General features: G+C 41.8%; 1 protein-coding gene across 3 annotated transcripts in view; it reads right to left on the bottom strand.

The window, feature by feature from the left end:
* The window catches only part of ASTN2 (astrotactin 2), a 1,055,774-nt gene that overhangs the window by 754,854 nt on the left and 281,946 nt on the right, over positions 1 to 18,974 (bottom strand). For 2 of the 3 annotated variants that reach the window (XM_063636815.1, XM_063636816.1), the window contains exon 4: positions 12,580 to 12,732. The exons of the other annotated variant lie outside the window; for it this stretch is intronic. In XM_063636815.1, the coding sequence (XP_063492885.1) occupies positions 12,580 to 12,732 (153 nt within the window). The remainder of the gene's footprint in view (positions 1 to 12,579; positions 12,733 to 18,974) is intronic. 3 annotated transcript variants of the gene reach the window in all.

Genomic DNA, 18,974 nt, shown 5'->3' with positions numbered 1-18,974 from the left:
AAATAAACAACTTTCAGACAGATAAAAATTAAACTACATATATCCCTAAATGTTGCAGAGTCATCACCAAAAATGAAATGTTAAGAAATGGCCAAAGCCAGAAAATTGAGGTTATAAGACATCAAGACCCATAAACAGAATTTCTCTCTTCTTAAGAAAAATTTTTAACCTCTAATTTTTGAGGGCAGAATTTTATATATGTCCATTTTATTATATTTTTAATAGTGTAGTTAAATTTTTCTATATTATTATTAGTAGTAGTTTCTCTACTTGGTCTAATAGGAAGATTTTTGTAAAATGTCTCCCACTTGGACTATGTATTAATCAACATTCCCTGTACTTCTCTCAGTTTTTTTATTTAAGGATTTTGAAACCATGTTGTTCCTATATGTAAGTACAAATTTCATTTCTCTCCCAGTAAATGGTTTCTTTTTTGGTTAATTAATAATACTCTCTATTCCTAAGGATTTTTCCTTATTCCTTCTTATTGTTGTAAACTTAATGTTGCCACATGATTCCATTTCTTTGCAAGCCTTCATTTGATTAGTATTCACAAAACATATATTTTTCCTTTCCCTTTCCCTTCCCTCTGTCAAACTTTGTGTCCTTATGCTTTAGAATGATCTCTGGGAAACAGTATATAACTGAATTTTGTTTAATATAACCTATCACTGGGCCAGGCATGGTGGCACATGCCTGTAATCCCAGCAATTTGGGAGGCCAAGGTGAGCAGATCCCTTGAGCTCAGGAATTCAAGACTAGCCTGGGCAGCATGGTGAAACCCCATCTCTACCAAAAATACAAAAAATTTAACTGGGCATAGTGGCATGCACCTGTAGTCCTGACTACTCAGGAGGCTGCAGTGGGAGGATTGCTTGAGCCCTGGAAGTTGCGGCTGCAGTGAGCTGAAATCACACCACCGCACTCCAGCCTGGGTGACAGTAAGATTGTATTTCAACAACAAAACTGAAAATAAAAATAAAAACTATCACTGAATCTTAATGTGCAAATTATATTTACTATAATTTCTGATGCTTTGGGGTTTATTCATATCACTTTATCTTTCACTTTTTCCTTGCTCAGGCTTTCTCTCTACTTGTATCCCCCCCACCTGACCCCCTACCTGGAGTCATCATGACACCAGCTTCTGAACTCATAGCTTGGCTTTGCATTTCTTACAACTTATGTCTGCATTCCTTAAGCCCAGGGGGCTTCCTTTCTTTACTTTTGGGATGAATCTTAATTTTTTAAAAAGTATATTTTGTCCAACATTTATTTTGTGTGTGTATGGAACAGGAAGAAGGCTCATGTTAGCTTTGTCAGCCATACTGCTGAAAGTTTACTACATGACTTGCCTGCTTTCTTTCCATGTAGGAATGGGAGCTTTCGTTATACACACACATACACACACACACACACAAACATACAATTTCAGAATTGAGATTTTTATATCAAAATATTGAAGCCCAATATATAAATGCAGAATATAAGCTTGATAAAAAAGCCCTACCTATTCAGCCACAGTTCCCCTGCCCCTTCTCCCTGAACACCTATTTGCAGCATGCTTGAAAACAACTGCTAATGGTTCAGGCAGTCTATCTCATATCCTCACTATGTTTAATCATGTCTGTCTCAATCATGGAAAAATGTAAAGCTTCTCTTTGTAGTCTTCTAAGTGATTTATGCAGTTGATTACAGTTGAATTAGAAAAGAGCCGAAGTTGTCAACTTCTAACTATGTATTTTGTTAAATTTCACCAACAGTCAGTCCTAGTATAAGTAATAGCGCCTATGTGGACCAAAAATAAAACCTTAAGCCCACCCAACACACTGAATGAATACCCCTACCACACTCTAAGCCAAGAGAAACCTGAAAAGCTGAATTTCCCATTATGATGAAAAGGGCAGTCAGACATGCCTCATCATACCCCTCTTCTTTTGGAGTTTAGGCACAACTGACCAGCATTAATATTAAAATAGAGATCAAAAGACTGACAAAATTGACTCTATAGCAATAAGACACCAAATTCAACCTGACTCTGATGTAGTAACACATGACAAGTAGCAGACTCCGAAGGAAATCAAAATATTTTACCCCAAAATATATTTTCTTGACATATTTTGAAATGGCCTTGCAGGACAAAAAACCAAACACCGCATGTTCTCACTCATAGGTGGGAATTGAACAATGAGAACTCATGGACACAGGAAGGGGAACATCACACTCCGGGGACTGTTGTGGGGTGAGGGGAGGGGGGAAGGACAGCATTAGAAGACATACCTAATGCTAAATGACGAGTTAATGGGTGCAGCAAACCAACATGGCACATGGATACATATGTGACAAACCTGCATATTGTGCACATGTACCCTAAAACCTAAAGTATAATAATAAAAAAAAAAAGAAATGGCCTTGCAAAACCATCTTTTGTGGGGAAAATTTGCATCTGTAGAGAATCTCCTTCCCTTTCTAGGTCTTTCTGCAAATCCAGGAGAAATTAAATGAGAGTCTGGTACTTTTAAGGTCTTAAAAAATACATTTACCATATTCTCTCTAAGGTTACTACCTGGATTCTTCATCTACATAACAAGAACCTTTCCATCTACAACCCCCCTTATCTTAACTCAAGCATTTACTTCAAGTCTTTAGATAATGCTTAACTAATTGCCAATCACAAAATCTTTTAATCCACCTATGGCCTGTAAGTATCCCTGAACCAATGTATACCTTACATACATCGATTTATGTCTGCCTGTAACTTCTGTCTCTGTAAAATGTGTAAAACCACACTGTTACTCTCAGGAACACTTTCTCAGGCCCCCTTGGGACTATCATGGTCTATAGTAACTCATATTGGCTTAAAATAAACCTCTTTAAATATTTTATGGATTTTGGCTTTTTTAAAACATGATTTTATATGTTCAAACACATAAATAGCCAATGATTTCACAAATTAGAGGACTTGAATTATTCCATTCCAGGATCTGCTAGTTTCTCTGTGTGACATCAGTGAGCCCCTATCTCCATTATTTCCACATATACAAGCAGATTGGATCAGACAATGAAGCAGAATGATGATGTGTACATTTTGGGCTCAATCCAGAAAACGTTGCAGCTCTTACTTCTGCTGTTTTTGGATCTCCCGAGCATGTGAACCAGGCTGGGATAGCTGGCTAGCCTCAGGTGCATGAGATGTCAGCTGAACCTACCCCACCCAGACCAGAACTAACCACCTGGAGCCAAGCCCAAATGTTTTTCTTGAATTAAGCATTAAATAAATGGGTGCTATTTTATTCACTACATTTCAGGTTGTTTTATTATGCAACAATGCTAACGTAGCATTATTACCATTCTACTGAAAGAAATATGGTAGAGTTTTATCCCTAGGCCCCACCAGGATCTGGTTGAGAGCCTTCTGCTAAGGCTGCTATCAGTTGCCTCTCCATCCTTCAGGCCAGACAGAATTGACTGAGAGCCCCCTGACATATTTCAGATGGACAAGAAAAACCTCCTGAAGGAGACATGCACTTTCAGGAACACAAACTTCTCTGAAAGACACATCAGGGAAGAATTATGGAGGCAGTTGTGTGCTCTGACTGCTGATCAGCTTTCTTATGTCTCAGTGCAATACAACCTGTGGGTCACCGGGTTGGTGGTGGTACTGTCCCCAGCTGCACCTCTTAGAAGAGACCTGAGGTCAACAGACAGAAAGCCAGAGACCTAGGGAAAAGGTTTCCTAATCAAAGATACATGTCATTTCTTATCTTTGAAGATGCTAGGGCGCCGATTCGAGGATGCAACAAATCTATAGCATGCTTTAAAGAAGCATTTCCAAAAGCATCCTAGCACATTCTCACAACTGTCCTGGACAAAAGAATGGCAGATATCCTCACATCCCCAGATACTGGGGATGAATAATATCCTCAGGATATTAAGGATATTAAGCAGTTTCTCTGAGGATCCTCCCTGAGGATCCATTGCACTTAGGGCAGGGTTGGGGTTCAAACCAGAAGCTTCTGACTCCAAATTCTGAACTTTTCAGTGTACAACAATGTTTCTCAATTATATGTATCATCAAAGACTATTTCAGTTGGGGGAGACCTATGGAAATTATCTAGGCCATCACCTTTGCTTTCCAAATTAACAACAACAAAGATGCACTAGGTGCTTACCATGTTTAGTATAGCCTGCTGAGCACTTTACAAACATTAACTAATACTCCCAGCCTCCCTATGAGGTGACTGATCGTGTGATTTGTAGTTTAGGTAATAGAGATTTGATGCATAAGTCATTTCCTAAAGTTGAGCCAGTCAGTGGCAGAGCTAGGATGTGAATCCACATCTGTCTGACTCCAGACGCTGAGCACACTGCCACAATGCCATACAGCCTTTTAGATGGGGACATTGAGGCCCAGAGAGTGGGAGGTCTTGTCCAAGATCATAAAGCCAGTTTGATTAATTGTCCATTAATTCATCAATTATTAATTGAGAATCTGCTATTTGTCAGGAAGCAGGCTAGCCAATGGGTACACAGACATGACCTAGACATAGCTGTGCACTTGAGAGTAATTAAGGGAGAAGATAAGAAGTGACTATAAATTACTTGAATAAAAGATAGTAAATGACAAATATCTCAGGGAAGATAGTGAAGAGGTTGTCAAAGTTTGGAGGAGGTATGCACGACTTTCATTTGGGAAAAATTTGAAAATCCTTCACGAAGAAAATGGTTTAAAGGTCTTGTTTGAAAGAAGAGTAGAATTTGCATATTGGCAATGGGAAAGAGGAAGAAATTCAAGCTGCAGAAAGAGCATAGAGGTGGAGGTAAAAGGAGTTATTTCAGCATAGACTCAGGGCTGGTCTCCAGGTAGTTGTGTCTACCCAGTCCTCCTTGTAACCCCTATAACTATCTCATGGTTTAAGTGGAACCTCATTTTGAGGATGCAATGTCAAAACTTCCTTTGTCAAAAGGGGCGGTAAACCTAAACCCCACCCAAATATCCTTGGTAGGAAGGGAAGGCTGCTAAGAAGGATAAAGGATAGGGAAGCAAAGATGGGGACGAAAGAAACAAAGAAAGATCAATCCTGGGGCTGCCTGTTCAATATTTAAGCAGAGCAACAACCCATTAAGGCAACTAATTTAAAGTCACTAATGTTTCTATTTTCTTCCAACTAATTGAATAATTCATGACCAGTTACTAATGAAAATTATATATATATATATATATATATACACACACACACACACACACATACATACACACACACACACACACACACACACACCTGTGTTCCAGGCACAGTGTCCCACAGTAAAAGCACATTAAAGCTTATCTATCAAGAAGGATAAAGGAGCCGGAATTTGCTTCTCCTCCCAACTGTGGGATGCTGCTGGGAAATGTGTGAGCAAAATCCAGGGTCTGATTTTGATGGAGGATTTTGTGGCTTCCCATCTTCCCACTGGCACCTGCCTGGATCACATTTTCCCCCAGATATTCCCCTTACTCCCTGCACAGCTTCATCCCTATGTGTATTTGCATATTTTCTTTATTCTACCAGCAATGTCTTCCCAAACTTTCTCTTTAGTTAATGCATTACTTAGGATTACCTGCTCTGTGAAGCCTTCTTTAATTATTCCCCCAGTTTAGTAAATACCCCAAGCCAACCCACACCACCTTCATGTATCCATTGTGGTGCAGTTGTGTAATCCCCTGCTTCCTTCAATAAATGGTGAAGTACTGGTAGGCTGAGATCTAGGTGGTGTATACTATATATGTGTGGCAAACTAAAAACATTGAGAGTAGATGTCTTAAAAAATGCACAGAGCACTGTCCGGTGACGTAACACTGTGGGCTCCTGAGGACATGGGACTGGCTCCCTGGGGTTAGTTAAAAGCTGAGGGGACAGTGCTGATTCATTCTTAGCTCAGAGAGGGAGATGCCTCACCTTCTAGGGCCTCGTAGCTCCTGAACACCCTCACAGCAGCACTGATGACACAGAAACACTGCCGATGCAAGAGAAGCTGCACGTACTTCCTTCCAGGATCTAGACTAGGTAGGTATAATTTCACAGCTCAAAGATCTTAGTTGTGGTAGCTAAGAGTAGAGCTCAAGTCATCTGTGAATTTAAATGTGGGCTCTGAATTCATAGCTCCACTATGTACTAGTTGAGTGAACTTAGACAAGTGACTGAAACTGTGTAAGCCTGAGTTTCCTCCTTTGTTGAATGGGGATAATTATAGTACTTACCTTATGGGTTACTGGGAGCTTTTAAATAAGATAAAATGTGTGATGGGCAAGGTGCCTAGAACGTACCAAATGCTCAGTAGATGGTAGGCTGCACTGCATCCCATTAACCCTTTGCATTCTGTGAGCTCCCAGCTACCTCCCTTTATCTATTTACCCATCCCCATCCATTCATTAATTTATTCATATATTCTCCCATTAAACAAACTACTATCCCATGCCAGTTCCCTGTTAGGCATTCATTCTACAGACAGACATAAATCACTGTTTTTTCCATCATGGGACTGTGAGAGCTGAAGAAGGTGACAGATGTATTTACGACGGACTGCAATAAGGGCAGTGATAAGAAACAGTACTGGGCTATGAGTGCTCAGAGAAAAGAGTGGCTTGCTCGGCTGCGGCTGTGGTAGGGGCTGAGAAAATGCTTCACAGAGCAGACGCTGAGGCTGGATTTTGAAGATAAACAGCAATTTTTTGCCTGGAGAGAAAGGGTGGGGAGGAGGATAGGGCCTTTCAGGAAGAATATGATCAGCACTTGGACCTAGAAAGCAAGGCATACTGGCGGAAGGGAGAAATGACCCATGTGCTGGAGGCTATAGGACACAATGGGTTGGGGGTCAGGAGTAGACAGAGGCAGGGTAAAGCCCAGGCTAGGAGGGAGCCTTGTGTAGCAAGTGATGGCAAATTTTAATCCCATTAAACAATGTGCCCTTCATCCTATTGGTTCTTGCTTCTATAACAGGGTAAATGTATCTCTGTGAGGTAACAATACTGACAAAAATAAGACTAATAATCATAGCAGTGATAAGAATAATAAATAACACAATGAAAGAGCACATATGTTCAGTATGCAAATTCTGTCTGGCTCTGTGCTAAATGCTTTACTGGGATTATCTTATTCCAGCCTATGGAAATCCTTTGAAGATGGTAGCATTCTCATCCCCTTATAGTTACCTAAATCGTGGTTCTTCTTCCTAGGACATCAATATATGAGGAATTGAGTAAATGTTAAATTAATTAACTGAAAAATACTATAACATAACTTAAACTAAAATAAACATGCATACACTATGAAATAAAATGGCATGATCTTTTAAAAGATGAACCTGAAATGTGGACTTTATGACAGATTCTTTTGAGCACAGCTGCAGACCCTTTGGGGGTAAGTTCATTTTCATCTGCCTTTAAGAAGACTTCATTTCAAAAGCTCAAGAGGCCCCCAGTGCAAGTGACAGAAAATCAGGACAATGTTCTAGGTGGGGGAGGAACATGGCCAAATTTAGTGTGTTTTCAAATGATCACCCAGCTATTAGGGTGGAGCATGCATTCATTGGTGCCAAGGCTGCTGCAGGAATCTGGATGAGGGACAATGAGACCTCAACCAAGCTAGAGGCAATGGCTCAGGAAGGGGGAGATGGATTTATGAGACTCTGCAGGCCAATGGGCAGGCCTTGGATGACAGTGATTGTACTAGCTATTCCTTATTGAGGGTTGAACATGGGACAGGCACTGGGCTTAGCATCTCTTGGGCATTAATTCACAACCCACATGTGATGTTGGTATTATTACCACTATTTCCAGAAGGGAAAACAGAGCTCTTATTCATTTGCTTAAGAGCATTTAGTGGCCGGGTGCGGTGGTTCACGCCTGTAATCCCAGCACTTTGGGAGGCCGAGGTGGGTGGATCACGAGGTCAGGAGATCGAGACCATCCTGGCTAACACGGTGAAATCCCGTGTCTACTATAAAAAATTAGCCGGGTGTGGTGGTGGGCGCCTGTAGTCCCAGCTACTCGGGAGACTGAGGCAGGAGAATGGTGTGAACCCAAAAGTCGGGGGTTGCAGTGAGCCAAGATGGGGCCATTGCAGCCTGGGGGAGAAAGCGAGACTCCATTTCAAGAAAAAAAGAGCATTTAGTTAGTCAATGGTGGAATTAAATTTCAAATACAAAGTCCTGCTTTCAAAAACCACTACCTAAACTAAATGAACCTATGGAATTTCTTCTGCACATCCAAAGAAATCTTCCTCTGCTGTTTTGAATGCCACTCTCCTTTATACTGCCCATGAGATGCTGGGGAGTGGCTCCTTAATAGCAGCCTCATAAAAGCCCATCACCAACATGAAGTCAGAAGTTCAAACCTCCAGTAGCCTTCCTCTGTCTGGCTAAGAATGATGCACTTCAGCCTCCACCAGGCCTCTCAGGAAGAAGCCATAGCTACAAAAATACCTTGGAGCTTCTTTTAACCATGTGCTCAATTCCATGGCACTGGTTCTCAGCTACCCACTCCATGTGCTGGAAACTAGTGGGCACCATGGCCCAGGTGTGAGGCCTAAGGAAGCAGAAAGAGGGCAGGTGCTCCCAATCTGGACCAGGAAGCCCACGGCCACCTCAATGGCAGGAGAGGGCAGAAACAGTGAAAGATAGAGGATTCAGACCATCCTATTTGGGATTTTGGAGGCTAATGGAGCATTTCCAAAATTGTGTTCCTATAGATGCTTCTGTTCCATAAGTCATTAATAAATGTTCCAGTGGGAGAAATAAGAGTTTGCAGTCAACATAGTATCAATACATTGAGTTAAACAAAGCAGCCCAGCTTTCTGTACTGCAGGAATTCTCAGAGTTTTTAATAGACTAAGATTCACTCAAGAATCTTCAAGAGAAAGAAGGAGGGTGGAGAATTTCCAAACTTTTTTTTTTAATCATGAAATTCTTTTGTCCAAGAAAATCTTGATGGGCTGTCTTGGGTAAGTTTAGAAGTATAGGGCTGACATATACTGTCCTTACTCTTCTCCTGTAGAAATTGTATCCCATGGTAGCAGCAAAATCACAAGCATACTGTGATTAAGCTGTTTTGGAAATTGCTTTAATAGCATCCACTTGAGCACATTTACTGTGCTACTTGTCAGTGAGTCTAAGGGGGAAATAGAATTCTCTGGGCGTCGGTACCAGGAGGCTTTGGTTTATCACAGATTCCTCTTGCACCATCAATATGAGAGCTATAAAACTGAGCCATTTTCCAGTGATCTTTGATGTTAATATACTCATTTACTCAACTAATATTTATTAAGCCATTTCTATGTGTTAGATTTACAAATATGAAGCTTATATTTTAGAGAGGAGGATAGTAGACAAGCAAAAATTTAAAATTTTAGTCTGAACTACTACTGTGGAAGAAGTTAAAAAAGAAGGGTGACGTAAGAGATAGTAGCAGGTTGGGGACTGAAAGGAGCAAAAGTGTAGATTGGGTAGTCATGGAAGTTGGTTTTTAGGAGCTGACATTTGAAAGGCGAGAAGGGGCTGGCTAGGAGAGCAGCTGGGGGAAAGAAAGAGGCATGGCAAGGAGAAGGAGGAACAAGTTCTCACATGCTAAAGAAGGAACCATTTGCTGTGTTCGTGAAACGTGAAGGAAGCCAGTTTGGCTGGAGCACAAGGAAGTGCAGAGCAAATGATGTTCGAAAAGAGGGCAGGAGCCAGAGCCAGATCCGCAAGCCAAGGTGCAGAGTTTGGATCATATTCTAAGAATAACAGAAAACTGTCAAAGGATTTTAAGCAGGGGAGGGGCTTTCTCTGGTTTATCTTTCTCAAAGATTGCTTTGGTAGTTTTGAGAAGACTGAATGCAAGGAGAGTACAGTTGTAAGGAGCAGTTAATAAATGACAGTGGTCATGATGGTGACAAACAGGAAGGACAGATATGGAAGAGATACAAATAAATTTCTTTATGCATGGTTTTCTGAGACCCCATCTAACTTGTAAATTAAAATAACTTAAAACAGATTTTTATTAATAATCTGACTATGAAATTCTTCTCTAAGAGGGGAAACATTTTAAAGCAAGTGCCAAGTTTTATGCAAAAATACTTTCTATGTAACATTGTTTATCGTGATGATATATTAGGAGCAGCCCAAATGCCTAATAGTAGGGGCTTAGTTAAGAAAATTATGGTGCATAAAAATAATATTTTTGAAAAATTCATTGACATAAAAATGTTTAGAATGTGATGTTAAAAAATGAATTCAGGTTGGTAATGAAGGGGGGAAAGCCTATAGACTTGGAGTCAAGAGTGTTTATGGAGTATATATGTGTGGAGAGGACTTAGGAGGGGAATTTCTGGTGAATGATAAAGAAATAAAGATGAATAGGTAAAACTATGTGAAATTTCAAGTAACCCTAAATGCCTCACCCAGAACAAACATAAAATTGCATGTATTCATTCCCTGATGCATGCCATCTGAACTTTCCAAGGTGGTCTACATTCAGCCTTTTATGAGGTCTTCACAACAATCTTCTGATGTAGGACTTAGCATCCTCATTTTATAGAAGAGGAAACTGAAGTTCAGGGAGAACCAATGATACTTCCAAAGTCATGCAAGTTAAAACTGACTTGGGCTGGGATTAGCACTGAGACCTGTCTGACTTTAAGGTGACTGCTCTGTATCACTACAAAATGGTTTAAACCTGGGGTTTCCCATATGAGTTCCAAAAATGAATTCCATCATTTTCTTCTGCCTCAATTTATGACCTGACAGCTTAACATGTAGAGCTTGGTTTTTTACAGGATTCAAGAATTTACAAGATTAAGAATTAGACATCCTCTCAACAGATAGCAAACATCTACTACGTGTCAGGCACTGATTTAGGCCAGGAATGTAAAATAATAAGACAATCCCTACCTTCAAAGAACTCTCTGTCTAGCTAAGGAAAGAGCCAGACAAAAGACAATTATATCACATAAAAATGAGTCTAGTGCTTAATACATGTATAAAGGAAAGCTGGGAGGATTCAGAGTGAATTGTGACTGTGACAATCAACAATGTCTGCATAGAAATGTGCCATGCATGTTAAGCTTGAAAAGACAGGTAGAATTTTATTAGTGTATCAGGTTGGTGCAAAAGTAATAGCACCAACATAATAGTACATAGTGGTTAAGTTAAAAGGTTTGAGACTCAGACTGCTGGGTTCTCCCTGGCCCCACCACTTACTAGAATGTCCCCTCAGACAGATTACAATAGCTGTTTGTACCTTAGTGAAATTATCTGTAAAATAGGAATTACCACTGTACCTGCTTCATAGGGTTGCTGTGAGGATCAAATGACATAAGTTGCATATATCATTTAAGCTGTTTCTTGGAATAAGCTGAGTCAATAACCCTTAGGGGCCGGAGAGGTGGTTTCATGCAGAGAGCATGGCATGGGAAAGAGCACTGAGGACAGAGAACAACAATCTAGGAAAGACAGTGGAGACCAGAGCTCTGTGTGGCTTTGAGTGTCATGTTCATAGCCTGAACATGTCTGAAGGTGCTAGATAACCACTGAAGCTGTGGGAAAAGGGGGATGACCTGATCAGAGCCAAGTTACAGGAAATGGAGAAGTGAGAGGTAAGAAGAGGAGACGACTACTTTTTCTATATACTCAGCTAGAGACTACTGAGTAGATAGAAAAAAAAAATGGTTTGGAAATTAAGCAGTGACAAGTTGATTTCCTTCATATACAAAGTCACATAGATGGTAGAAGAAGAAAGAAGAAATGAAGAGAAGGACGAGGAGGAAGAGAAGTAGGAGGAGATGAAGATGAAGGAGGAAGAGATGTAGAAGGAGAAAGATGAGGAAAAGGAGGAGGAGGAAAAGGAGGATGAAGAGGAGGAGGAAAAGGGGGAGGAGGAGGAGAAGGAGGAGGAGGAGGAGAGAAGAGAAGAGAAGGAGAAGGAGAAGCAGCAGCAGCAGCTGAGGAAAAGGAGCAGGAAGAAAATATCTGCTTTTTAATAAATGCTGGGTTAGGCACTGTGCTGAGATATTCTTACAACCCTGTGAGACAGGAGTGGCTTGGAGAAGTAGAGTGATTTGCCCTGAGTGACATAGCTAGGTAGCAGCAGAAACAAAAGTTGAATTAATTCTATCTAATTTACAACACCACTCTTGATCATTCTGTTATTCAGCCTGCTAAAAAGTAGGCTCAGACCCCTGTTTCTGGCTCCCAGACTGAGGATGTCTCCTACTAGAATGCCCTGTACTTTGTACTCTCTGACCAGCAACAACTTAAAGAACATCTACTCTGCAGAGGTCCTGGTGCTACACACTTTCCATATATAGTTGCTAATCTCAATCACTGTAAAATTTATACTATCCATTCTCATTCTCAGGTGAGGCACCTGGGGCTCAGAGAGGTTAGCTCTGGGTGTAGGGAACATAGGTCTGCAGCCTCCCAGGGGATTTATCAGGGAGAGAGTGGCACAAGTTTTATGAGCACAGGGAAGCAAGGGAAGAAGGCACAGATCTCCCTAGCATCTTTGGAATCAGGGGACAGCCTTCTGACTTCCTGGCCAGATGCGCCAGGAGGGCCTACCTCGAGACTTGCTCCTCCGCTTCCTCTTCCCTGCCGATGTGCCGCGCAGGGGTGGTTGCAGCTGACCAATCTCGATGGGCGTGTTAGCGCGGAAACTCTCCTTGAACTTCTGCATCAGGGACTCCACTGTCTCCTGAGTCGCCTCAGCTGCTGCTATAAGGTAGCAATGGGGCTGAGGTTAGGGCTTGAGCCCACCCTCAGCCCCTAGAGCACTAGGCCTGGCCACCCTAATTCCTTGAAACTCCCTCCCTGACCCATTGAAAATAGAGAATCACAACCCATCAGTCTAACCACAGATGTATCTGTTGGATTACATACTTATGTATTCAACATTTACTACGTTCCAGGTACTGCTCTAGGCCCTTGAGACTAGAGGGCTTCGTAGTGAAATGTGAGACACAATTCATTATTCAAGTAATTCTTAGTTCAGTAGGAGACATATCCAGACAATTCTAACATTGTGCAATATTTTTGCAATAGAAGAGTACAAAATTCCAGAGGAATTGAAAAGGGTCATCTCACCCATCTGAGAATCAAGATAGGCTTCCAGAAGGAGGCAATATTTAGGATGAGACCTTAAGGATGAGTAAGAATTAGTAAAGAAAGCAGGATCAGGGTGAGGTTGGATAGACCAGAGAAGACAGCGTCCTGGATGGAAGAAGAAGCATGTATGATGATCTGAAGCCAGAAGGAGCACGATGCTTGAGCAATGGAAAGTAATTTATGGTAGTTATAAGAGAGCTTGCAAAGAGGGGGCTTATAGGAGATGAAATTGGAGTGATAAGGACATCTGGTAGGCCACATTTAGGAGTAAAAATTTTATCCTAATGGCAAAAGGTAATCACCAAAAGGTTTTAAACAGGAAATTGATGTGTTCAAATTAAATCACTTTGAAAACAATCACTAACTAAAGTATGGAGAATGCAAACTGAGGGAGGAAAGGAGGCCTGGACTGAGGCTTTGGAAGTAGCCAGTCAAAGGCAATGGTGGTCTGAAGCAGGGCAGTGGCAGCGAAGTTGACACAATATCTTAGGAGACACAACCACAGTACTGTGGATATGTCAATCGCTTAGCAACATATACCCATTTTATTGAGGGAATGTTGAAGCCCCAAAACACAATATATGTCTTGCTCCAAGATAGGAAATGGCAGAGTCAAGCCTTGTAACCCCTTGTCCAATATTCCGTTTGCACCAATACATTCCAATGAACTGTTAGTAGCCACATTTCCAAAAAAGTTTCAAAGTTGAAACTGGTAGAAAGTTCAGTACATGGAGAAAGTAAGGTCAGAAGGGCAGAGAGAAAAAGTTGGAAGATAAAAGGAAAAAAATAACAGAAAAGCTTGAGAAGGAAAGAGGCAACATAAAAGGCAAGAAGAGAAAACCAAAAAGAAGAAAAGAAAAATTGCTGAATAGCCTCAGTGCCTTTGTTCTGAGAAATTCCCAAAGACAGCCCTGACTTTGAAATCTTCAAACTCAGCCCTCCCTCCATCTATGTCTCCAGAGGCTGGGAAATTTCTTCTTCAGTTTGAGATACCTGCTGTCTGATGCCAAGAGACGAGATGTGCCAACGATTTCTGTTTCTTTGAAGGGGCTTCATCAGACTAGACAAAGAAGGCTCCTGAACAACCCAGTACCCATTTCTAAGGAGCTCCTGTTTTCTCAGGGAAGCTTATCAGCTTAGACAGACATGTCTGCAGAGTAAGTCAGACCTAGAGGGCTTGTTCTGGCATTGGGTTCTGTGAGAAGTCCCATCTTGAGGGTTACAGGGAAAAGGTATGATTGCTAAGGTAAAAAGACAGTTGACAATACAAATGAATCATGTGGTGGCATTAGTTTCCTCAACTGCCTCCCTTGCTATCTCTCTCCACAGATATCTTCATTAGGTATAATTGAAGATGAACCAGGAAGATTCCAGACATGGGTTCCCTTCTTCAAGCCTGGGATGAAGAATCCTTCAGCTATAGCCTACAGTATGATTCCGAGAAGCAATGTCATGCCAAGTTTTGATTCCATAAACCCAGAGAGAAAAGTGCCTTGCCCAAAATTGTAATAGGTGGGCTATACTTTGGTCAAAAGTCCAGAATAAGCCACAGTTTGGAATCCTCAAAGGGAATGACCCATACAGGGTCTGTCAATATTCATTCATTCATTTCTCCACTTATTCATTGATTCATTCATTCAACAGAATTTACAGAAAAAAACATTACATACCAATGCTGAGAAACAAAGACATAGCTTAGCTTGGGCTACCATTACAAAATATCATAGTCTGGTTGTCTTAAACAACAGGCATTTATTTTTTTCATAGTTCTGGAGGCTGAAAGTCCAACATCAGGGTGCCATGGTTTTGGTGAGATTTCTCTTCCTGGCTTACAGATGGCCACCTTCTCCTCCCTGTGTCCTCACTCGGTGGGGGAGCAGGGAAAGAGAGAGAGAGAGAGAGAGAGAAACTCTCCCTTCCTCTTTTGATAAGGCCAAAGTTCAATCAGATCAGGGCCCCTTCTTATGACCTCATTTAACCTTAATTACCTCCCAAAGATCCTATCTCCAGACACAGTCAGCCACGGATCGAATTGTGCTCCCTCCTTCCCCAATTTATATGTTGGAGCCCTAACTCCCAGTGTGACTGTATTTGGAGGTGAGAGTTTTAGCAGGTAATTAAGGTTAGATGAGGTCATAAGAGTGGGATCCCAATCTGATAGGATAGGTGGCCTTATAAACAGGGTAAGAAAGAAAGACCCCACTCTCTTTCTATGGACACACACAGAGGGAAGGCTGCGAGAGGACACAGTGAGGGGTGGCATCTGCAGGCCAGGAAGAGGGCCCTCACCAGAACTCCAATGTGCTGGCACCTTGATCTTGACTTTTCAGCCTCCAGAATATGACTGGCACCCAGTCTACAGGTTAAGCTTCCCTAATCCGAAAATCTGAAATCCAAAATGCTCCAAAATCTGAAACCTTTTTGAGCATGCACATGATGCTTGAATGTTATTCTCTAAGGCAAACTTGTCCAACCTGCGGCCCAGGGGCCACATGCAGCCCAGGACAGCTTTGAATGCAGCCTAATGCAAATTCATAAATTTCCATAAAACATTATGAGATTTGAATTTCTTTTGCTCAGAAGGTGGAGACTGATTGATAAGGGAAAAGGAGGGATTAAGGATGACTCCTGGTCTCCTGGCTTGCACAGATGTGGATGACGGTTCCTCAGTAAGAGAAGGAACATTGTAAGAGATGACATTTGAGAGGAGTGAATACGAGTTTGTTTTTTTTTTTTTTTTTTTTTTTGAGATGGAGTCTCTCTCTGTCACCCAGGCTGGAGTGCGAGTGCAGTGGCGTGATCTCAGCTCACTGCAACCTCTGCCACCTGGGTTCAAGCAATTCTCATGCCCCAGCCTCCCGAGTAGCTGGGATTATAGGCATGCAACACCATGCCTATACTATATATAGGATTTTTAGTAGAGATGGGGTTTCATTATGTTGGCCAGGCTGGTCTCAAACTCCTGACCACAAGTGATTGGCCCCCCTCAGCCTCTCAAAGTGTTGGGATTACAGGCATGACCCATCACACCTGGTTTTTTTTTTTTTTTTAACTTTTATTTTAGATTCCGGGGTACAAGTACAGGTTTGTTACATAGGTAAACTGTGTGTCATGGGAGGTTGGTGTGCAGATTATTTTATCACTCAGGTAATAAGCATAGTACTTGATAGGGAGTTTTTCTATATGGAAGCCTCAGAATGCCTTTGAGATGTCTAAGTGGAGATGCTGGGTAGACAGTGAGTTATGTGGATCACACATGCACAGGAGAGAGCTGGACTCTATGGAGACTCAATACCAGTATTCCTTGGAAAAGGTAGACAGTGAATGCGGGTAGTGGCTGAGAACATGAGCTTCTGTGCTGGCAGAGCAGAGGCAGCACAACCTGTACTCATTCCTAGCTTGTGCTGGCTGCTCTCCATTTATACTCCCAGATCCACCCTTCACCCTCTGGGCTGTGTCACCCGCTCCTTGTTAGATGGCTACTAGTTGGGTTTGGCCCGTGGGATGTCCCAGAAAGATATGGGAGGAATTTGAAGGTATTTCTTTCCTTGCTGCTTTCCTGTTTCAGTACCATGTTTCTGATAGAGACTGAGATTCTCAACAATTACAGCTTTCTGCCCAGCGTCCCTTTTCCACAGTCCCAGTTCTCACAGGGTCCAGTAAAACCATGTCTTCTCCCTGCCTTTTCAGTTCTAGGAATCAGTAGTGGCTCCCTGACATTTCTTGTCCTGGTACCTTGAAATTCCTATGTTGATTCTTTTTACTTTGCCTACACCTCTATAAATAGCCACTTCATTGAATTCTTTTTAAAAAAAATCCCATTTGAAGATGTGTTCTTTGTCTAGCTAGGACCTTGACTGATGTATCATTCAGCTTCCCTCTCTTTTTTTTCATGGCTCTGACATTCAGCAATTCCTAAAGGTCAGCCTCTTTCCATTTTGCAATTTCTGTTTTCTTTCTTCTAAGCTGATACAGATTTGACTGGCTGGGAAAAGAAGGCACACAGAGAAGGAAGGGGTGATCCCCTGAGCTGCAAGGGTTTCTAATCCCCACTGTAGCAAATCCCATCCATCTGTTTGGCTGCTCTTGCCTCAGTGACAGTGCCAAGAGCCCAGGCAGGCTTAGAGGGGGAAGAGCTTTGCAAACCTCTCCATGGCCGATTTCATCCTGCATACAACTCCCCCTATCCGATCCCTCCCAACCCCATTCAGCAGCTCTATCGATATCAATATATCAAGTTGTCCAAACAAGCCACATTACCTCCTGGTACCCGCTGAGCTCTGACTCCCCAGAGTGGCAAAATGCTCACCCATCGCCTGGATGAATGCAACAGATGGTGCTTGATCTGAGCATCGCGGCAAGCCCAGGAAAGGGAGGGAGAGGAGGGGAACACTGTCTCATTCTAATTGATATATGAGAGATTGTCAAGCTTAATGGTAATAAACCACTGTGGCCTGAGGAAGAGAGCCCTGGTCCCCAAGCCAAGCTAGAGAGAGAGGACAGGAAAGGAAAAGACAGGACGGAAGAGGAGAGAAAAAAAAAACAAGAATGAAAGAGAGAACTGTGCTCAATAATAAAGAAGAGAAGACAAGAAAGAGGGGGTCTAAGATGAGTGGGAAGAAGCAGAGAGGCAGAACACAGAAGGGAAGGACTAAAAAGGACAGGCGAGGAGACATGGAAAGGAAAACAAGAGAAAGAAGAAGGCATAGAAGTTCATGGTCAGGGATAAAAGACTACAAACTGAGTTCAGTGTATACCGCTTGGGCAATGGGTGCACCAAAATCCCACAGATTACCACTAACGAATTTACTCATGTAATGTAATATCACCTGTTCTATGAGAAAAAAAATTAAAAGGATAGAAGGACTAAGTTCTAGTGTTCTATAGCACTGTAGGGAGACTGTAGTAAACAATAATTTATTGCATTTTTTCAAACAGCTAGAAGAGAGGATTTTGAATGTTCCTAACACAAAGAAATGACCAAGCTTTGAGGTGATGGATATGCTAACTACCCTAATTTGATCATTGAACATTATGAGCATGTATCAAAATATCATACTGTACCGCAAAAGTCTGTACAATTATTATGTGTTCATTAATATTATTTTACAAAATAAGGGATAAATGAGGGTGGACCCTGAGTCATTCTGCAAAGGCATAAGTGTTGTATGGGTTTCCAGATACCAGGCAAGCCTCAGCTTCTACCCTGGAGAAGAGGCACTACACATTGTGTCTACACTGATACTCAAAAACTGTACACTTAAACTGTACATTTAAACTGTCATCCTCAAGACAAGCCTGGCCAACATGATGAAACCCCATCTCATTTAAAATGCAAAAATTAGCTGGGTTTGATGCAGGCCTATAATCCCAGCTATTCAGGAAGCTGAGGCAGAGAATCGCTTGAACCTGGGAGGTGGAGGTTGCAGTGAGCTGAGATCACGCCATTGCACTCCAGTCTGGGTGAAAGAGTGAGACTGTGACTCAAAACACACACACACACACACACACACACACACACACACACACACACCCCTGTTATCCACGGTTCTCTTCCCCACACAACAACCCAGGATGTTCCACCAATGAAATGCATATGGGTTTGAGTTGAAGTTCCAGTATCGCTTTGCTTGCCCTCTTTAATTTTTTCAGACATCATCAGTCTGTGACATAAGAAAATTCACATTTCTTGAGCACCAACTTTTTGCTAGGTAGGGAGCCTGGTATTTCCTTATGCTTTCTCACTTGTTCCCCCTAACAACCTGGAAAGGTAAGTATCAATAACTTTTGTTTAGAGATGAGGATAGCAAGACTCAGAAATGTTACATGGTTTTTTCAGATCATGCAGCTTA

The sequence above is a fragment of the Symphalangus syndactylus genome, chromosome 3 (genome assembly GCF_028878055.3).
Source record: "Symphalangus syndactylus isolate Jambi chromosome 3, NHGRI_mSymSyn1-v2.1_pri, whole genome shotgun sequence".
Lineage (NCBI taxonomy): Eukaryota > Metazoa > Chordata > Mammalia > Primates > Hylobatidae > Symphalangus > Symphalangus syndactylus.
Note: the sequence above shows the minus strand (reverse complement) of the source record. Positions and strands in the feature narration are given on the sequence as shown.